The 23,267-nt window shown below is 39.7% G+C and overlaps 2 protein-coding genes across 2 annotated transcripts; both read right to left on the reverse strand.

Annotated features, from left to right (window-relative positions):
- Positions 12,573 to 13,079, reverse strand: LOC104733995. Its single transcript, XM_010453511.1, has 2 exons — positions 12,928 to 13,079; positions 12,573 to 12,819 (listed from the first exon to the last, which is right to left on the reverse strand). The coding sequence occupies exons 1-2, from the start codon at positions 13,077 to 13,079 to the stop codon at positions 12,573 to 12,575; spliced, it is 399 nt and encodes a 132-aa protein (XP_010451813.1).
- Positions 13,501 to 20,502, reverse strand: LOC104733997. The gene is made up of 7 exons (XM_019233698.1): positions 20,318 to 20,502; positions 19,795 to 19,891; positions 19,193 to 19,731; positions 16,420 to 16,540; positions 14,942 to 16,335; positions 14,620 to 14,803; positions 13,501 to 14,115 (listed from the first exon to the last, which is right to left on the reverse strand). The coding sequence occupies exons 1-7, from the start codon at positions 20,500 to 20,502 to the stop codon at positions 13,501 to 13,503; spliced, it is 3,135 nt and encodes a 1,044-aa protein (XP_019089243.1).

The following is a 23,267-nucleotide window of genomic DNA, read 5'->3' on the forward strand; positions in this document are numbered from 1 at the left end:
CCTACAAGAATATGAGGAAGTATATCTATGATGGTGATTGGTATGAAATTAGGACTTTCAAGGTCATCCAGCCAACACTTAGAGAGAGGAATACACATCATCCTTTTCAAATCAAATTTACTGATGATTCGACGATGGGTCTGCTCGAACCGGTGAATCAAAAACTCTACTTCCGTTTTGAGGATTTGGGTGATATATCTCGAGGGAGAATTACCCATCCCATATTATTCGGTGCGCTTATCTTCAATTTTTCATTACACATTGTTGGAACAACATTAAAAAACGTTTGCTTTAACTAAATGATATATTTGTGCACATTACTAGTTTTTAGGCCTGATACTAAATAATTAGGTTAGTAGACAATTTCATATCAAATTACATAGGTTCTAACGTTTAAAGTATGTGTCTACCCCGAATCAGATGTTTGTGGGTGTGTAGTTGGAGTGGAAGACAAAAGATTGCTCGAGGGGGCAAATGCGGCCAATGAAGTTGTCCTCACCCTACTGAATAGGAGGTAAAGGAGATTTGTGCTACCTTTTGAATACATTTTCATTTAAAGTTTTTTCCTATACCCGTTCTATATTAACATGAGAAAATCGTAGGAATGAAACCCTCAAGTGTCGTGCCCTAGATGACTATGCTGCTCGCTTCATAAATGCTTGGGAAGCAAACAAGTGTCATCTTACTTTTACATTCGAACCCGTCTTTTGTATTTTGCGGTTCTGGAAGGTTGGAAGCTACGAATGTACGTTCGATTTGATAGATCAGATAAGGAAATTAGCCTTGTGAACCATATACATCTAATTTTGTAAATGTTCTGTAGGTGCACCATGTCTCGTCAACACAACCACCTCTTTGCAAATCTATATACAACCAGATTTCGTAGGAATGGAACATCACAAAGCGATGTAAGCTGTTTGTTTCCTATAAAAATATCTAATTGTATATGTTGTTACTGTCAAATACGTTAATACACTTTCTATATATTAACCGCAGATCTGAATTCGCTAGACGTTACTATATAGAACATAATATGGAGCACGTAGGGAAGAATGCATGACCTTAAGAAGAAAGGAACTAGATTGGCAAAAGGGAGAGGTCAGGGAGTTTAGCATATTGAAAGAACCTTCACAGGTCTATGCAATTGATAAACCTTCACAGTACTTTTGGGTGAACCGAATGTTACGCTGATTCTGGATAATATATGGTTATGTTTTGTCAAAAAAATATAAAATTTAGTACTCCGTAAATGTACGTACACAACAATAGTTATCTACGATAAGTGTACATGTCAACCGTACATAAAAAAACGGATGAAGGAACATACTTCTTTGGTCCGTTGACATGTACAGTGAATGTGGTTAACACATTTGCAACACTATCCTTCCATCGCATTATGTCCTCTCTAATGGAACACTTAAAATACACAAACATATATATTTCGCTTTTGTAAGTATCTTATTCAAACAGTAAACCGTTTGCTTGACATTTCTAAAAAGCCCACAAGTGTAATAGGCCCAACTAGGGCAGCTGGGACCAATTTCTACAACAATTATAGTTAAACAAAAAGGTGGGCTTACAAATTAAAAAGGTCCATTATAAACATGTTACAAAAAGCTATGGTGGTATTTAGGAAAAAAGAGTATTATCCTCACACGCCATGAAAAGATAACACGTCTATTGTCGCCCCTGCACTACGTATTAGCTGGACATGTTGTACGGTTGTGGCCAACCTGTTGACACTGAGAACAAGCATGCTGTTAGCAAGGCCGCTTCGTCTCCAACGCAACCTCGACAAAAGACTTCATCCTCGCCATCTTTGGTCTTCCTGGAGGATTCATAACGAAAGGCAGTTTACATCTGGACGGTGTAACATCAGTAGGAACAATGCAAGATGTATCTATCGGCATTATCGACTCTGCATAACCACTGCATAGGCTTTCTCTGCGGAAGTATGGATGGAACTGGTTAATAACTGATTGGTTGGCCGTATATGCGGTTGCGATAGCATGTACGCATGACATCCTATCTAGATCAAAACGCCTACATGAACACCTCCTATACCTCAGATTGACAACATGTGTTGAGGTACCACCACTTACTTGAAATCGATCTTCATCAATTTTTTGAACCATTAGACGCCTTGAATGTTCAATACGTGGCTATGAGTAAATGAAAGCGTAAGTTCATATAACCTATGAAACACAACATATCCACTAACATTTCCACTCCTTTTGTTAACATATATATCGATGGATATGTTAATGAATGTCATACCTGTAACAGGTTCTCCACTCCTTTGGTGAGTAAAGTTGGCATTGCGGCCGCTTGTTTTCTCATTGTGGCAAACCAACGTGTCAACATATTCTGAACTGCTTCTAATAACTCTACAATGGGATAGGCTCTCGCAGGATTCAGTACTTTGTTTAGCGATTCTGCAATGTTGCTCGTGGTGGTTTAGCATTACGGCTACGGCCAAATCGTTCTGTAACAGAGCAAGTATGTTCACGACAATATTTGCGAATATGAAACACCGGTAAATCACCCATGGTTGAAGTCCGTATTCTCCATTTACAACGATTTACCCAACACTCAACAATTAACAAACTGGGCGTTGAATATCGAACATTGTAATCATATTTATCTAATACACTCAGCACCCTCAACCTTGCCACCAGTGTTTCTTTGCTATCAAACTTATCCCCCACAGCAATATCACCACCTCCGTTTTCTATTTTGCGAACCTCCTTCTCAATTGCATCAGCTGCAGAGTTAGGCTTGCGGGTACGGATATTTGATTCTTTGTTACACACCTTTTCCTCAATACAAGACCCACCCCTAGGTCCGTCGTCCAATGATGCCTCTGGTCCATCCGGGGTGAAGTTGGAGTAGAGTAGATAGTCTTCATCCCCTGAACTTGCACCATCGCTATTGTCACAATAATTAAATCTACTGTTCTCCTTGTCATCTGCTTCATCTTCATCTACATCATTTCCTACATTATCTTCACCGTCTACCTTCCGACTCTCGTACTCTTCATCTTTCTGTCTCATTTCCTCTGCCACGCCTACGAAATCATCTACAACGACTTCAGGGGTCTTGGGTGTTGGTTCTGGGGTTTTCGGTTTAACTTCCTCGAACAAGGTTTCACCAGATTTAGCTTCGATCTCAACGCATAGCCGGATGAGTTCACTCCTNTATCACCCCTGCACTGTTTCAGAAAGTTTTGAAACTGCCGACTATTCGAAACAATCACTGGTGGCATATAACATCCGCTTTTTTTATTTCTATCTAACATATAGCTCAACTTTATGCCGGAAGTTCCTTCACAGAAACCAAAGTCATCGAACACCATAGCAGTAAAGTCTTCAAACTTCGTTTTTTTATCGGTAACTATAATCCTGCACCCTTTGCTAGTATCAACATCAAACATCCATCGCTTTTTGTCAACCTTTCACTTCCCACACGCCAAAACGATATCTTGCTTTTTCATGGAAGAACCCAGAGGAAAAATTTTCGAAACTGAGTAGGAAAAAGACGTTTGCTCCGGCCAACAAACAGAACACGATTGATGAATCTGCTACAAACTTTATTACATGAACACCATTAATCGGAAGAACAGCAAACGTGTTTAGATCTTCCTCCAATAAGTCTATCGCAACACTAGACTGTCTTTGCCAGCTCAAACAAATTCGTATTATTCTGGTAAGACTTTACAGCTGTCAAAAATGCTTACTAAATCTACCACGGACAAGAAGCCTACCAATACACTACGAAAACTATTTCAAAAAACAAACAAAGTATACCAAAAATATTTGTAACGAGAGAAGGCTGTAGCATAAATCTGTCGTAACAGGCCATTAGTCTACCATAAATATCTTCCCACCCTTTTACGTTTACCGCTACATCCGCTAAAAACATAAGTCTATCATCGAAGGGCAATTCCTCTACCAACTTAATCTAACGAATCGATTTCATCTACGTCGACAGATAAGTGTACCAACACTACAACTAAGTGTACCAAAAATATCTGACGTACACCTTTAATCAGTCACATATTTAAATATACCATCAAAGAATCGGTAGACTTTCTCCCAGTTCCCAATATTTTTTTTTTTTGCACTAATGGCATTAGCTGTAATTACGTTTTTTCTCAACACTAGTTTCAGGGGTAGTATGGGTACAGAGTTTATTCTAGTAATTACAAACAATTGTGTGCTACTTTTGTAATAAGGAAGCTTTTATGCAATATTATAGTAACTCTCCCTTTTATTAATATAAGTATTATATGAAAATTCCAAAAAATTTGTAAATAAAATAAAATAAGATGATAGGAGAATCATAATTTGAAATTTTAACAAAATATTCAAATCTTTTTATTAAAAATAATTATATTGACTACTAGGATATAAAATTTTTGTTTTTGAAACTCTGATTTGTTTATATTTTTTTAAAAGTTTTTTTTGTAATTTTCGTCCATATTTTATTAGAAAGAGAAAATATTTTTTTTAAAACTAATAATTATTTAAAATCAATGGCATGAAAATGTAAAATTAAAGAAGAAAATAAACTATATTATATTAGCAGTTATTTTTTTTTTCAATTACAAATTAGTTTTGATTTGTATAGATTTTTTTTTTACTTTTCCAGATTTTTTTATATTTGATCTGTCAGCGTTTTTTAATTAATTATGTTTATTTATTTAATTAATTAATTTTAATTAATTTTTCTAATGGCAATTGAATGTAATTTTTTACACATTTTAAGGTTGTTTTCATATTTGTACTTCTCAATTAATATAGTAGGATTATGTTTTTTTAAAGAAGTTATATTATTATGACATTTAACAGTTTACTTATGCGACATATGGTCCTGTTTTATTTATTTTCATATGCTTAAAAGAAGCTTGTAGGAGCTTAAAAATCAAATTGAAAAAATATGGGAACTTAATTGAGAACTTAAGTCACGAAGAAATTACAATAACATAATTTCAAGGTGTAATATAAATCATGGAAGCAAAATAGATATCTAAATCGACCGTAAATGCTTTTGGATAATCACGATTTATGAATCCCATAATACAACCGATCACGAACTAATACTCGAACATACGAGAAATAGACTCAAGCGAACTTGATTTATCTTGAATATACTATCGAAACAACTAACTAAGAACTTACTTGGACGAAGTAAGAGAGAGGCGATTTTAGAACTGTGAGCTGTTATATTTTAGCACGTGAAAAATAATGAAAAGATAGTATAAGGAGGTAGGGTTCCGAGGGAATATTTTTAGAGTATTTCGCAAGTCTTTACCAAAAGAGATGGACCTAACAATGGTCCTAAAAATATTTGGCAAGGAGAGAATTCCCAAGAGCCCAAAACGATGCCTGACGCCTATGCCTGGCTTGGCCTGGTTCAGTTTGGTTTGGTTCGGCGCGCGTATGGGAACCACCCCTCTTCCTCTTATACATTTTTGAAACTATGTGAGAGTGAAACCATATATAAGAGAGTGACAAACACTCCCCATTTTCGATGTGGAACATTTTCTCAAACATCCCAAGTGACTTACTTCACACCCTTATTTCTCATTCAAATAAACTCCGTTTTGGACGTATGAGTATACTATTTTGTAGTATTCATTACCAACTTACCATTGAACTATCATCCCGACAATTCCGTTCAGCCATTGGCAGGAATTTGGCCAGAAAGTTACCATTAAACCTCCTCTCAAGTAGTAGGCTTTAAACCCATTCCTCTTGATGACTTTGTAACTTGATCTCGTGTCTAACATTTTGTAAATGGATCTGCTAGGTTGTCTTTTGACTTGATGTAATCAATCGTAGTGACTCCAGTTGAGATAAGTTGTCTAATAGTATTATGTCTTCATCTGATGTGACAAGATTTACCATTATATAGGATACTATGTGCCCTGCCTATATCGGATTTGCTATCACAGTGTACACGTATTGCATGCACAAGTTTCTCCCACATTGGGATGTCTTCCAAGAAATTATGAGCCATTCAGTTTTTGTTGCAGCTATAACCAATGCTATGAATTCATATTACATGGTTGATTTAGCCGCTAGGGTTTGTTTGGAAGATTTCCAGGATAGTACTACACCTCTAAGTGTAAAAAAGTATCCACTCATGGATTTTGAGTTCTTGGAGTCTGCGATCCCGTTGGCATCACTATAACCTTCCAAAACTGTGGGTTCTCTACCAGAGTGCAAGCCATGATCTTTGGTATAACTGAGATAGTCCAAACCTCTAACAAATCCTAATATAAATCATGGAGGCAAGATATGATATATTTTTGCTTAATTCAATAACTTGATCGTAAGTGCTTTGTACAATCACGATTTATGAATCTCAGGATAAAACCGATCACAAATTAATACTCGAGCACACGAGTAATAGACTCAAGCGAACTTGATCTACGATATACTCTCGAAACAACTAAAATAAGAACTCTGAGTTGTTATATTTTAGCGTGTGACAAATAATGAATGGCTGCGCCTCTTTGTATAGTAGAAATATTTCGCAATTTACTTGGAGTTCACTCCAAGTCTTTAACAAAAAAGAGATGGGCCTAACAATGGTCCAAAAAATACTTGGCGAGGCGAGAATTCCCAAGAGCCAAAGAGCGATGCCTGACGCCCAGCCCAGCCCGGTTCGATTTGGTTCAGTGCGCATGTGGGAATCTTCTCTCTTCCTCCTACACACTTTTGAAACTTGATGAGAGTGAAACCATATATAAGGGAGCAATCTTTAATATACACATGCAATCCTATCAGTCACTCCCCGTAACATTCATTAGCGAAGAACCGTGAATCAAGCTATACAATGTCATTGAACTCATTTGGCTATAGTAGAAGGTCAGAGACAAAGATGGTCTCCTTCTCAAGTGGTTTTATAAATACAGAACAAGGTTCTCTCATGAAAAGGAGTTGAGCTTAAGAAAAGGCTAAAGGTTGAAACCAACGCATACATAAAAGAGCAGTACCCTGTCTACCCAAAGGTCCTAAGGAAACTTAGCTTTAACATTCTAACCCCGGAGTTGGTCCTATCTCTACCCTTCATCAATATCTCTTCTCAAACCCATTCTCTTATTCTATGCACTTAGTCTTAGGAGGAGGTCAATTGTTATCATTCTAGCGGATTGGGAAATATTTTTATCACTATGGTTCTCTTTCTTTTCTTTTCTGAACTCTATACATCTTAAGCGTTTTACTTTCTCTTCTTTGTCTAATCTTTTCATTTTATGCCCAAAACCAATAACTCTTTTTTTTCTTTGCTCAACCCAAATCCTTTACTAGCCTTGTAAACTTTGAAAACACATCCCCCTCCTAAAGACTCTTTACCCTCTTGCTTTTTCTGTTACTCTTCACTTTCCTGCACAAATCCAATCCCAATACCCAAAATCGAGTTCTCACCTAGTCCTACTAGTCTGGATAACGCAAACTAGAACTACACAGGATTCTACTCTTGTCGGTTAAAACCTAACACTTTCTAAAAAACTCAACTCGGAAAAGGCCTGACACTCAAGAATACAATTGGCTTGAAAGAACGGTTGGTTAAGGATACGGGGAACTGTTTCAAAGATGGGAAACAGCTACTTGGATTGACAAGGGTGGTAAAAAGGTGAAAGACAATCCAAGTATGTATATGGTATCTATGAGTTTGACTTCAATGTATAACAAGATAATTGCAAGTCAGGATTAAGTTCAGGTAGATAGGGAATGACGTCAATTCATAACATGCTTCAATCTTACATTTCAAGTTCAATCAACATGCATCAAAGAACTAATAACAAGGGCCTTGATCCTTTCCTATTGAATTCAGCATGCTACCAAGGTTACAATCATCATCAACCCCTATGCTAAATGCAACACCCCTATATGAATAACACTAGAATCAATCCTAATATGCAAGTGCAAACTACATGAACACTCTGTTTTTGTGAAAATTTTCAATTTTTTTTTTCTTCAAATTTTTATGGTTTTTCTATGCAAATAGATGGATGCAGACTCAAACATGATATGATGCAAAAATTTGAAATAACAATCACTAAAAAACAACATCAGATACATCATCTCAAACTCTCCCCCAAACTTAAATTTTACAGTCTCTTGTGTAAGAAAAATTTGCAGAAAGATTTGAGAATCACAATAAAAACAATGCATGAATGAAATGTTATATACAAAGGAAAAGTAGGAGTACCTCAGTAGTAAAAGAAGGAGTCGGTGCTCGCCCAAGGAGGAGCGTGAAACTGACTTTGTCCCTCACCTTGTTCCGGATCCGCAAGAGTTACCTGAGTTGCTTGGTCGACCTGCTGCTCAACTGCTTGCGTGTTCTGATAAACGTTCGGCTGCTCGTCGCACTGCATGTCGTCTACTCTGGACTCACCATGGTCTGATACTATCACAACCACCTCTGTAGGCTTATAATCACCTTGATGTTCGATCTGCTGCTCAACCCTGTGCATGTCCTGATAATCACCATGAGCTTCATCCCGCTGCTCAACCTCTTGCTCACCTCAAGCTGTAGAACGATGCGCTGACCGATGACTTGAGGAGGCTCTATCCCTGGAACCTCGCAAGCCTCGTCTCCTTCTCTCCCTAGACTCATGAGACGAGTGTCGTGAATGAGCGGGTGAAGGCTGACTCTCCCGTGACACATATGAAGATTGGCGAGCTGGAGAGGGGACCAGAGAGTGTGTTTGTCGGCGAGTTCGCTCGAGGCTCGCGGAGGCACGACCCTGCTTTGGTCTGGTGTCCTCGGGGATAGACATAGGAACGGTGGTGGTGGATGTCGAACAACTGAACTTACGCATGAAGTTCGTGAAGCTTGTTGAGTGCCTTGTCCCTTGCCTTGCCCCATCTTTGAAGCTTGTTGAGATGTTTGTGAGCTGCCTTGACTCCCTTGGCCATTCTCAGTTCTAAATACTCCTCGAAGTGAAACTGCTCTGGGCGGTACTCATCTGCATCTTCCTCCTGGGGCGGCTCCTGCTTCTGCAACTTATACATGTTGCCCCTCAACCTCAGAATCATACAGGGTATCCGTGGGAGGGATGAACTCGATATGTTCACCCCTGAAGATTGTAGTCAACTCGATGCGAGGGAGGAGTAATATTGAGGGACCGACCTCAGGATGCACAAACTTGTAAAGCAACCATCCATGCCTCAAACCCCACTCCAGAGTGTGTAACTGCCGCAAGTTGCTCATGTCTATCCAGCGTGGAGAGTTTGACTCGGATTGTAGTGGAACACCAGCAGCCTCAAGAAACCAAGTAACCACGCTGCCCATGCACATCACTCATGGAGTGTGTTTGGTGTTGAATCTCGAGACCCTAGTCTTGTACGTCAGCATGTGGTTCAGAAGGTAAAACGAGACGGAAGTGTTGCTTGTGTCACCTTGCAGCTCGGTTACATCCATTGCAGTGAACGAGAGTCCCTTTAGCGATAGATCAATCATCTCAAGCTCACCACTCGTGACATAACCCTTGATCTCCTTCGTGTAAAACACGTTAGCAACCGCCTTCTGGAAGTATCATAACACTAGGCTTCTCAGGTGCATCGCCGTTGTTTTTGATGAAGTGAATGTGGACGCGCTTCGAGTCGTTGCCCAGAGTGCTGCTACTTCATTCTGGTCGAACTGTGGCGCAGTCCCGGTTCCGCTGGGAAATCCGAGTACTTTCTCAATGGTTCTGATGGTGAGAGTGTAGAACTGACCGTGAATGCGGAATGTGATATAGCCTAGACCTCCATCAGACATCATGCCCGGTTCATCCGCATACAAGTGGATACTCAGAGTAGAGAGGAACTGGTTGTTTCCTCTCTGTATCCATGTTTGGGGGTGTTCATGATTCTCTCCAGATAGCACCGCCTAAATAGATATTGAACATCTTCCGCAATCCTGAGTTGCTCCATCGTCTTAACATGGGGACATCTTGTTCCAATCACAAGTTTCTCCATCGTCTTAACATGGGGATATCTTCGTCTCAGATGCTTTCCTTCTTACAGATTTCCTAGGCGCTTGTCCTGAACGCAACTCAGGTTCCTCCTGTTCGTAATCACTGTCCTCCTCTTTTGAGTTAGAAGCTGGTACCGGTCTCTTCCCACGACTCTTGCTCTTGGTGAGCGGTTTGACTGGTCTGCTTGAGCCAGCTGCCTATCCTGAACCCCCAACAGCTTCTCCGACCATGTTCTTCATTTCCAAGAAATGCTTCGCCATGGACTCGGTTGATGAGCGTTCTCCACCTACAAAACCATACGCCTCTCTCATCTCATCTATGAGCTCAGTATTCTTCCTGCTTCACTGAGACATGATGAACTCAAAGCTAAACGTTAATATGTTAGTGAACAAGTAACACGACCAATTATGAAATTTAAAACTTGAAAGTGCAAAGAGAGGATAAACCGATCAAGTGGAATGGTCCTAATACGAGTGGTGATGAATGGCAATGATGAATTGGTTCAAAGGTGATGGGATTGGAGATCTGGTCGAATGGCAGTGTGGTGACTCGAAGTAGCAGGTAGAGTCGTCAAGATCGAGTGGGAGAATGTTGGCTCGAATGATGATGAGGCTAGGTTGAGAGGGACGCAGATCAGGAATGGCAGATTGAGTCGTTGGTCGAGCGTAACTGATATGCTCAAATTTACCCTAGAGCTACTCTCTCAAATTAAGAGATCAATGCAGTACTTAGGGGTCGAATCCACAGAGACTCAAGATCAAACACAATAGACTGTAAAGTTTTGTAAATTACGCTAAACAAGTTAAATTGAATTAAAATAAAGCAATGCAATATTTAAATAAAAGTGATGTGAATTCAGAAAATCAAAAGAGCTAAGCCTAGGGAATTTCTCAGGAAATTATGAAATATTAAATCAGATAAATTAATTAAGGTTCAAGCAATAAAAATCAGATCTAGAACTCTAAACTTTTGGTAAATTAAATCAGTTCTCACTGCAAATAATATCTAAATTTAAAACCAGAAAATCCAAATCTCTTTGTAAAATTCTAAGTAATAAATCAGCTTTAAAAACAGGTTTAGATAAGTTCACAGAATTATTAATTCAAATCTCTTTGTAATAAACAATTCTGCTCATCAATGGTTTAATCAGGAAAACAATTATATTCTCATATTAATTTATTTCCCTAAGATAATAATTCTAGGTGATCAATCAAGAATTATTGTGAAGAACAACCAAGGATGAAGATCATAAAAGATTAAGAACCCTAAAAATATCAGATCTAATAAATCATAAAAACCCTATGAAAAACCCTAAACCTAACAAGCAAATTACTCAGACATGTTTAATGAAGAACAAATCATAATTCTGAATAACATGAATAGATATTAAAAGTAAAAGAGGGAGTTCAGGAAATCTTCTCTCTACAAAGAATTCAGATCTATCTCTCCAAAAGCTCTCAATATCCTTCTCTCAAAAACTGCTAGAAAATAACTTAAGGGTTTCTAAAACCCAAAAACAATATATATACATCCTAAAATACGTCCAGGGGCTTATGTTGCAATTATAGAAGACTTTGGGCAAATTTGTAAAACTTCCAATTCCTTGTTCTCTTGTCGGGTAAACACGAGTGTCGATCGATGCTCTTTAAGTGGTGTCGATCGATGCTCGGACTCTGATCCGACTCCAACTTGATTTCCTTCGGTAAAATGCTCCAAAATGATCCAAATTGTTCCATATTGCTCCATCCGTGCCAAATTCCTAAATAACCTGTAAAGACTCAAAAATAACCTAGAAACAAATCAAAAGACTCAAAAAGCACACTTATATCATGGTTAAAAACCGTAAAAACCATGATATATCAACTCCCCCAGACTTAGCCTTTGCTTGCCCTCAAGCAAAACAGAAACTTAAACCTGTGAAAGAGGTTTGAAAACATAGAATTCACTCAACTGCTGGTAACTGATCTTCGCACTCTTTATCGCCTTGACTCTCAAGAACTTACTTCATATACTTTGTCAATTGAAAAGCATCAACATTCCTTACTCAAATCCCACAATCCTCTGGAATCTCTAGTCTAACCATTGCCATCTCATTACATAAATTAAAGCAAGTACAGGTGAGTTCTTACCTTGTGGTATTCAAACAGTGGCATATGGACTCTCTTCAGGCCAAGACATTCTTCTTACATCTCCTTTCCTCTCCCTTTTCTCACTTCCTTTATTTTTTTCTTTTCTTATTCTTTTTTAGCAAAGGTGTAAGCGAATACCGGGGTCATCGGTAATTTACCTACCCCTCGCTTCCAAGCTTTGTGTGATCATTTGACTCAAGAGTAGAATAATGAGGTCACTGGTAATTTACCTACCTCTCTAAACTGATCAAAATCATCTCATCTTTTATTTCTCTCTTTCCCTTTTTTTCTGATTTTTCTTATTATTTATTTATTATTTTTTTTTTTTTCTGAAATAATAAAACTCAAAACCAAAAATTAATATGTTAGTGATCCTAAAAAAAACAAAAATTCAAAATAATTAATTCTTACCAGTGGGTTGCCTCCCACTCAGCGCTTGTTTTAAGTCATTAGCTTGACTTGGCAGCGGATTAGGCAGAGGGTGCATCCTCCAAACGCACAATGTGTCCGTCTGGTATCTCAGCTTTTGCCCAATAATGTTTCACCCTTTGGCCATTAACAGTAAATTCCTCCCCTTTTGAGTTCAACAGCACAATAGCTCCATATGGTCTGACTTCTTGAACAGTAAAAGGACCAGACCAGCGGGAACGCAGCTTTCCAGGAAACAGCTTCAAGCGGGAATTGTAAAGGAGTACCTGGTCATTTGGCTCAAATTTTCTGGAGATGATCTTCTTATCATGATAAGCCTTGGTCCTCTCCTTGTACAGCTTGGAATTCTCAAATGCATGAAATCTCAGCTCAGCTAACTCATTCAACTGCACTAACCTTCTCTCTGAAGCTGTCTTGGCATCAAAATTCATCAACTTAACTGCCCAGGCTGCTTTGTGCTCTAACTCCACTGGAAGATGACAGGCTTTCCCATAAAGCAGATGGAAAGGAGTAGTGCCAAGTGGTGTTTTATAAGCAGTCNAAGACATTCTTCTTACATCTCCTTTCCTCTCCCTTTTCTCACTTCCTTTATTTTTTTCTTTTCTTATTCTTTTTTAGCAAAGGTGTAAGCGAATACCGGGGTCATCGGTAATTTACCTACCCCTCGCTTCCAAGCTTTGTGTGATCATTTGACTCAAGAGTAGAATAATGAGGTCACTGGTAATTTACCTACCTCTCTAAACTGATCAAAATCATCTCATCTTTTATTTCTCTCTTTCCCTTTTTTTCTGATTTTTCTTATTATTTATTTATTATTTTTTTTTTTTTCTGAAATAATAAAACTCAAAACCAAAAATTAATATGTTAGTGATCCTAAAAAAAACAAAAATTCAAAATAATTAATTCTTACCAGTGGGTTGCCTCCCACTCAGCGCTTGTTTTAAGTCATTAGCTTGACTTGGCAGCGGATTAGGCAGAGGGTGCATCATCCAAACGCACAATGTGTCCGTCTGGTATCTCAGCTTTTGCCCAATAGTGTTTCACCCTTTGGCCATTAACAGTAAATTTCTCCCCTTTTGAGTTCAACAGCACAATAGCTCCATATGGTCTGACTTCTTGAACAGTAAAAGGACCAGACCAGCGGGAACGCAGCTTTCCAGGAAACAGCTTCAAGCGGGAATTGTAAAGGAGTACCTGGTCATTTGGCTCAAAGTGTCTGGAGATGATCTTCTTATCATGATAAGCCTTGGTCCTCTCCTTGTACAGCTTGGAATTCTCAAATGCATGAAATCTCAGCTCATCTAACTCATTCAACTGCACTAACCTTCTCTCTGAAGCTGTCTTGGCATCAAAATTCATCAACTTAACTGCCCAGGCTGCTTTGTGCTCTAACTCCACTGGAAGATGACAGGCTTTCCCATAAAGCAGATGGAAAGGAGTAGTGCCAAGTGGTGTTTTATAAGCAGTTCTATATGCCCAAAGTGCATCATCAAGCTTCATAGCCCAATCTTTTCTTGTAACACCCACTGTTTTCTCTAGAATCTCCTTAATCTGCCTGTTGGAAACTTCAACTTGTCCACTGGTCTGAGGATGATATGGGCTAGCCACTCTATGTTGAACACCATACTTTTTCAGCAGCTTCTCAAACACTTTATTGATAAAGTGCTTACCTCCATCACTGATGACAATTCTAGGAACTCCAAACCTTGGAAAGATAATGGTCTTAAACAGCTTAAGAACCACAGCAGAATCATTGGTTGGACTTGCAATTGCTTCAACCCACTTGGAGACATAGTCAACAGCCACTAAGATGTATTCATTCTTGTAAGAGGAAGGGAATGGTCCCATAAAGTCAATGCCCCAGCAATCAAAAACTTCAACCTCAAGGATAAAGTTTTGTGGCATCTCATGCCTCTTACTAATCTGACCTTTCCGCTGACAAGCATCACATCTGGAGACAAACTCATTAGCATCCTTGAACATTGTTGGCCACCAAAACCCAGCTTGTAGAACCTTAGACACTGTCTTGAAAGTAGCAAAGTGTCCAGCATAATCTGATCCATGACAGTGAAAAAGAACATCAGGAACTTCTGTCTCAGCTAGACATCTTCTGTAAACACCATCACTGCAATGCTTATACAGATAAGGCTCATCCCAATAATATCTCCTTAGCTCTCTCAAGAACCTCTTCTTATGATAGCCTGTGAATTGATCAGGTTCTACCTCTGCAGCAAGATAATTGGCAATATCAGCATACCAGGGTTGATTGGAGCTAGCCACAGCAGCTAAATCTCCATCATTCGACCAATCTGATTTGGGAAACAAAAGGTGTCGATCGATGCCACCTGGTTGGTGTCGATCGACACCACATGCATCCGAAGACAAGTTCCTGAAATCCTCAGTCTGAAACCCAGTATCAACAAAATAAACATGTTCTTCAGGAAGACAATCACGAATTGGAACATCATCATCAATCCTAATCCTGGACAAGTGATCAGCAACACCATTCTCTATCCCCTTCTTATCCCTCACCTCAATGTCAAACTCTTGAAGAAGAAGAATCCATCTCAAAAGTCTAGGCTTAGCATCCTTCTTCTGCATCAAGTATCTTAATGCAGCATGATCAGTATGAACAATGACTTTTGAACCAACCAGATAAGATCTAAACTTCTCAAAAGCAAACACCACAGCCAACAACTCCTTCTCTGTTGTTGCATAATTCCTTTGTGCCTCATCAAGTGTCCTGCTTGCATAGTAGATTGCATGAAGTTTCTTATCTTTTCTTTGTCCCAGCACTGCTCCTACTGCAAAGTCACTAGCATCACACATTACTTCAAAAGGAAGATCCCAATCTGGTGGCTGAACAATAGGTGCACTCACAAGCTCCTGCTTAATCCTCTCAAAGGCTATGCGACATTCATCAGTGAATTCAAACTTGACATCTTTGCACAACAAAGCAGAAAGTGGTCTTGCTATCTTGCTGAAATCTTTGATAAAACGCCTATAGAACCCTGCATGTCCAAGAAAGCTCCTCACTGCCTTCACATTCTCTGGTAGTTGAAGACTTGTCATCACCTCTATCTTAGCGCGGTCAACTTCTATTCCAGCTTCTGAAACCCTGTGGCCAAGCACTATGCCATCTCTAACCATAAAATGACATTTTTCCCAGTTAAGTACCAAATGCTTCTCTTCACACCTTGCTAGCACCTTACAGAGATTATCCAAACAGCTTTTGAATGAAGACCCATAAACTGAGAAATCATCCATGAAAACCTCCATATAATCCTCAATCATATCAGTGAAGATTGACATCATGCATCTCTGAAATGTTGCAGGAGCATTACAGAGACCAAAAGGCATTCTGCGGTAAGCGAAGGTACCATAGGGACAAGTGAAGGTTGTCTTCTCTTGGTCATCAGGATGAATAGGAATCTGGAAAAAGCCTGAGTAACCATCCAAAAAGCAGTAGTATGGATGATTAGCTAACCTCTCCAACATCTGGTCAATGAAAGGAAGTGGAAAGTGATCTTTCCTTGTTGCAGCATTCAGTTTCCTGTAATCGATGCACATCCTATGACCAGTAATTGTCCTTGTAGGGATCAGCTCATTCTTGTCATTCTTCACCACTGTAACTCCACCTTTCTTAGGAACAACATGTACCGGACTAACCCAATTGCTGTCAGATATTGGATAGATGATCCCAGCATTCAGCAGCTTCATGATCTCCTTCTTGACAACATCTTGCAGATTCGGATTCAGTCTCCTCTGATGCTCAATGGATGTCTTAGCTCCTTCTGCATCAAGCTTTTGGCCATGCTCATTGCGCAAGTGGCCCTCTTGATCCCTTAAAACACCAGCCTCATCTCGCATCAGAATGATTGTATTAACCATCTTCAGAGATTTAGCTGCCTTTCTGTTCTCACGTTCTAGTTTTCCCAACTCTTTGTTTGACAAATTCACAGTAGGACCAGACTTGTTATTCCTTGTGTGAGGTTTAGGAGGCATGCACCTGAAACACCAAAGAGAAGAAAAAAAAAGACAAAAACGTGTAAGTAGAAAATAAAAAGAAAAATTTAGACGAAATTAAAAACTTAAATCTAATGGTAGAATCAGAGAGTCCCCGGCAACGGCGCCAAAATTTGATATGCTCAAATTAATCCCTAGAGCTACTCTCTCAAACAAGAGATCAATTGCAGTACTTAGGGGTCGAATCCACAGAGACTCAAGATCAAACACAATAGACTGTAAAGTTTTGTAAATTACGCTAAACAAGTTAAATTGAATTAAAATAAAGCAATGCAATATTTAAATAAAAGTGATGTGAATTCAGAAAATCAAAAGAGCTAAGCCTAGGGAATTTCTCAGGAAATTATGAAATATTAAATCAGATAAATTAATTAAGGTTCAAGCAATAAAAATCAGATCTAGAACTCTAAACTTTTGGTAAATTAAATCAGTTCTCACTGCAAATAATATCTAAATTTAAAACCAGAAAATCCAAATCTCTTTGTAAAATTCTAAGTAATAAATCAGCTTTAAAAACAGGTTTAGATAAGTTCACAGAATTATTAATTCAAATCTCTTTGTAATAAACAATTCTGCTCATCAATGGTTTAATCAGGAAAACAATTATATTCTCATATTAATTTATTTCCCTAAGATAATAATTCTAGGTGATCAATCAAGAATTATTGTGAAGAACAACCAAGGATGAAGATCATAAAAGATTAAGAACCCTAAAAATATCAGATCTAATAAATCATAAAAACCCTATGAAAAACCCTAAACCTAACAAGCAAATTACTCAGACATGTTTAATGAAGAACAAATCATAATTCTGTATAACATGAATAGATATTAAAAGTAAAAGAGGGAATTCAGGAAATCTTCTCTCTACAAAGAATTCAGATCTATCTCTCCAAAAGCTCTCAATATCCTTCTCTCAAAAACTGCTAGAAAATAACTTCAGGGTTTCTAAAACCCAAAAACAATATATATACATCCTAAAATACGTCCAGGGGCTTATGTTGCAATTATAGAAGACTTTTGGGCAAATTTGTAAAACTTCCAATTCCTTGTTCTCTTGTCGGGTAAACACGAGTGTCGATCGATGCCCTTTAAGTGGTGTCGATCGACGCTCGGTCTCTGGTCCGACTCCAACTTGATTTCCTTCGGTAAAATGCTCCAAAATGATCCAAATTGTTCCATATTGCTCCATCCGTGCCAAATACCTAGATAACCTGTAAAGACTCAAAAATAACCTAGAAACAAATCAAAAGACTCAAAAAGCACACTTATATCATGGTTAAAAACCGTAAAAACCATGATATATCAGTAACGGTGGAGACGAATCGAGTGGGGGTGTGTTAAAGTCGCCGATCAAGTCGTATTTGCGAACGATGAGAGCGGTGAACAGGCTGGTGAATGAGAAATTCTCAACGACGACCAGAGTAGCAGATGTCTGGTCGAGTGGCAACTTGGTGACTCAAGGGACAAGGATGCATCGAGGCTCGAGTCGCACGCTAGGATCTCCGGTCGAATTATGCAGATCGAGTCGTACATCTTGGATGGCTTCAGTCGAGTCGTGGAGCATGAATGGGACGACGGGTCGCGTTGAGTAACTTGCTTCGCCGGTCAAGTCACGTACACCGTTGGTCGAGTCGGGGTGTGTCGACTCGAGTGAAACCAACTGCACCGATCGAGTCGCGTGCTTCAAGTGGAACAACAGCGAGGGTGACGGACGGCGGTTCGAGGAGGAAGAACGGCGGTAGAGTGGTGAAGTAGCAAGAGAGAGAGTCGAGGTGAAGACGATGTCAGTCGAGTGGTCACATCTAGTAGCGGAATGGCAGCGATGGACGTGTCAACTCGAGGTGAACCTCACAGTGCCGCTCGAGTGGACGAAGGTTGGTTCGAGCGAGACTTCGGTGGTGGTTGAACTGGAAATGGATCCAGTGAGCTTCAATGTTGGTCGAGTCGATGCGAAGAGAACAAAAAGTGAAGGTTGGGAACAAAAGTTGATATGTCGAGCAGAGAGAAAGAGAGAGAGTGAAGTGAGATAAGTGAATAATTGAGTAATGGTTGGTGGGTGAGAAGAAAGAGAGAGCTGAGAGATCATTTAAAAAGATGGAGAGTTGTGAGGGTGTAGTGATGTGGGAAGATAGGACACAAAGGTGATGTGTTTGGTGAGAGGGAGCAAAAGAGATGGGAGGTGAAATGATGGGAGGAGGTTCACGTGGGTGAGAGGAGAAGAGTGATAAAACCAATAATTAAGATTCCCTCTCTATATTTTCTTCTGTTCTCGCATAAAACCAACACACTCTCTTGACTCTGCTTTTCCTTAATTTTTTCTCTATACTTTATCTCTTCGGTAACTTTTCTTCTCTTTCCTGACTTCACTTCTGTAAAACCCATCATACTTGGTTTGACTCTGAACTCACTCCTTTGACTGCTACTTTTACTTTTTTTTTTTTTTGCCCATGCACCTTTCTGTAGATTCCTGAGTACCAGAAAACTAAAAACAAAAATCAAAAACACAAAGATCCTAAAAAAATATTTACAGTGAAACCTTTCGAACTTCCACCCAAGTGAGCTTGTTTAAAGTTCTTAGCTTGAATTTTCAGCTTTTCACGCCTTTGGGGGTTCATAAAGGAGCATAGAAGACCTCTCTGGTTGGACTTCATCAGCTAAAAATTTATTGACTCTCTGACCATTAACAGTGAATTCGCTACCATCCTTGTTCAGAAGAGTGATAGCTCCGAATGGCAGAACTTCTTTGACTTTAAAAGGTCCAGACCACCTGGACTTAAACTTTCCATGAAATAACTTAAGTCTGGAGTTGAAAAGCAAAACTTGATCCTTAGCCATGAGCTCCTTGACAACAATCTTCTTGTCATGAAAATTTTTTGTCCTTTCCTTGTAAATCTTAGAACTCTCATTAGCATCAAGTCTTATTTCTTCCAACTCATGGATGTCAAGAGTCCTCTTAGCCTGAGCTGCGTAAATATCCAAATTCAGAAGCTTAATAGCCCAAAGTGCCTTGTACTCAACCTCCACAGGGAGGTGACATGCTTTACCATAAACGAACTTAAACGGTGTTCTTCCTATTGGCGTTTTGAAGGCTGTCCGGTACGCCCAGAGAGTCTCGTCCAACTTGGTAGACCAGTCTTTTTTCGAAACTCCAACAATCCTTGACAGAATACCCTTGATTTGTTTGTTCGAAACTTCAACCTGTCCGCTGGTCTGAGGGTGATACGCAGTAGACACCTTGTGCTTCACACCATACTTCTTCAGCATACTTTCAAACACCTTGTTGACAAAGTGAGTTCTACCATCACTGATCACTGCTCTAGGTACCCCATACCTGGAAAGATTATACTCTTGAACAACTTCAGAATAACTTTGTGATCGTTGGTTGGACTAACAATGGCTTCAACCCACTTAGAAACGTACTAAACTACCACCAGAATATAGACATTACCATTTGATGGAGGGTTGAAAGGTCCCATGAAGTCTATACCCCAAACATCAAATATTTCTACTTCCAGGATCGGATTATGGGGCATCTCGTTCCTCCTTGTGATGTTGACAAGCATCACACTTGGTGATGAAACTGTGAGCATCCTTGAACAAGGTTGGCCACCAGAGACCTGCTTGAAGAACCTTATGAGCTGTCTTGAATGTGGCGAAGTGACCTCCATAGGTGGAGCTGTGACAGTGCTCAAGCACTCCCTGCACTTCTCCTTGTGCTATGCATCTTCTGAACAGACCGTTAGAACCTCTTTTGAACAGATATGGCTCATCCCAGAAATAGTGGTTGATGTCCTTGAATAACGTTTTCTTCCAGTAAGGATCCATGTCATTAGAAACTTCTCCATAAACCTTGTAGTTCATGAAATCCGCATAGCATGATGCAGTCTCGGAAGTGATCACCATACATTTAAGTCTGAGGTTGTCAACCTCTATATCATGCATCTGCTCACAAACCTAGGCGATCAGAAGTTGTTCCTCAGGCATTGAATCATCTATTGGAACATCATCTTCAATCCTCATTCTTGACAAGTGATCTGCAACTCCGTTTTCTATACCTTTCTTGTCAACTATCTCCATGTCAAACTCCTGAAGTAGCATAATCCATCTCAAAAGTCTTGGCTTGGTATCCTTCTTCGAGTAGATGTGTCTCAGATTAGCATGGTCAGTATACACTATGACTTTTGAACCCACAAGGTAACTCCTGAATTTTTCGAATGCAAACACAACTGCTAGGAGTTCCTTCTCTGTGGTTGCATACCTTCCTTGAGTCTCGTCCAAGGTGTGACTTGCGTAGTAGATGACATGAAGCTTCTTGTCAATTCCTTGTCCCAGAACCGCTCCAACTGCGAAGTCGAGGCATCACACATAATCTCAAACAGATGATCCCAATTCGGAGCTTGTACTATGAGTGCTGAAACCAAAGCTTCTTTGATCTTGCTGAAGGCTTCTATACATGCTGCATCGACTTCGAACTCCACTTCCTTGCACAACAACCTTGTTAATGGTCTTGCAATTTTTGAGAAGTCTTTGATGAATATTTGTAAAACCCAGCATGTCCTAGAAAACTTCTGATGTCCTTCACTGTCTTAGGCGGTTGAAGCTGAAGCATGACCTCAATCTTGGCTTTGTCAACCTGAATTCCTTTCTCAGAAATCTTTTGTCCCAGAACGATCTCTTCTTCAACCATGAAGTGGCACTTCTCCCAGTTCAGGACTAGGTTTGTCTCCTCACATCTCGTCAATATCCTGCACAAATTTAGCAAACAAGAAGAGAAAGTGGAACCGTATACAGAGAAGTCATCCATAAACACTTCCATTGACTCCTCAATCAAATCCGAGAAAATTGATGTCATGCACCTTTGAAAGGTATCAGGAGCATTGCACAAACCAAATGGCATATGTCTGTAGGCAAAAGTGTCATAAGGACAAGTAAAGGTTGTCTTTTCCTGATCATTTGGGTGGATAGGGATTTGGAAGAATCCACTATACCATCAAGGAAACAGTAATAGGGATGACTAGCTAATCTTTCCAACATTTGATCAATGAAGGGCAAAGGAAAATGATCTTTCCTAGATGCATCATTCAACTTCCTATAATCAATGCACATCTTATGTCCTGTGATGGTCCTAGTTGGGATTAACTCATTTTTTTCGTTTTTGATTACAGTGATTCCTCCCTTCTTAGGTACACAGTGCAGTGGAGATACTCAAGTACTATCAGAGATAGGATAGATAACTCCATCATCAAAGAGTTTAAGAATCTCTTTCTTTACCACTTCTTTCATTATCACTCAACCTAGCATTCACTATGACATGATAAGTAGAATAGGTTCCCAGAAAAACGTACCTGAGTCCGGAAGGGAGAGTTTCGAGTTCTACCTTTGGAGCTTTCAGTTCTGACCAGTCATCAGCAAAGGAGTCCGGGAATGCGACGGTTGAGTGGCGGGGGTGCGACTCGAGTGGAGAATCGACGTTGGTCGAGTGGGAGGTCACGTGATCTGAAGTTTCTGCCTCAACTGCACATACTTCCTCTGCGTCAGACAGCTGCTCGGACTCCTCTTGTCCATCCGTTTCTCTATGGGAGTCTAGCAGATTCTTGTAATAAATGGTTTTGTCATGCAAGAACCCTTCTTCCCCATCCTTGGTTAAAGCGGTCTTGAGATGGTCCTCCTCAGCTAATTCCTCCAACAACTCATCAGCCAACTGATCCATCTCTTCAATATAGAAGAATTGTCCTCCTATTGTTGGTTTCTTCAAGGTATCCTTGATGTCAAACTTCGTAGTGAAGTCGTCGCCCATATTAAGATCAATCTTGCCATTTCTGACATCAATGATGGCTCCAATAGTCGCTAGGAATGGTCTTCCTAATATCAGAGGATCTTTTGGTTCTTCATCCATCTCCAGAACCACAAAGTCGGTTGGAACTTCTACGTCTCTAATCCTGACAGGTAAGTCTTCTAGAACACCATGTGGAAGTCTCACTGTTCTATCTGCAAGGATGAGGGAGATGTCGCAACCTTTAAACCTTGTAAAACCCAACCTCTTAGCCACAGAGAGTGGCATCAGATTAACTAAAGCGCCAAGATCACATAGACACCTATAAAAAGACATAGGTCCAATGGAGCAACGTAGAGTGAATGATCCAGGATCTTTAAGCTTCTTGGGTACAATCTTCTTCTTGATGATTGCACTACACTCAAGACTTAGTACCACCATGCCTTGAACTTCTTTTGATCTCTCCATCACTAAGTCCTTGAGGAATTTCTAGTAGTGAGGAACAAGTGCGAATGCATCCAGCAATGGTATCCTCAACTCAATCTCCTTGACTTGTTTTTCGAACAAAGCTTTATATTTCTCAGTAAACTGCTTCTTAAACCTCACTGGAAATGGTAGAGGAGGCTTGTATGGTGGAGGGATGAACCTCGCAGGTTTGTCATCAGAAACAACAGGTTCCTTAACAGCTTCAGGTTCGGACTGCTTCACTGGTTCAATCGGGTCCTTGACTGCTTCGACTGGATCCTTCATCTAAGCTTCATCTTGAGCAAAATCCTCCCCATCTAATTCTTCACTATCCACAGTGACATCTGGAACTCCTTGCCTGGGATGCTATGTTTTCCTACTTCTCAGCGTAATTGCATTAGCAAACTCCTTGGGGTTCTGAACAGCCTTCCCTAGGAATTGGCTAGGCTTTGGTGCAGAAGTAGAAGTA

Source organism: Camelina sativa, chromosome 12 (genome assembly GCF_000633955.1).
Source record: "Camelina sativa cultivar DH55 chromosome 12, Cs, whole genome shotgun sequence".
Taxonomy (NCBI): domain Eukaryota; kingdom Viridiplantae; phylum Streptophyta; class Magnoliopsida; order Brassicales; family Brassicaceae; genus Camelina; species Camelina sativa.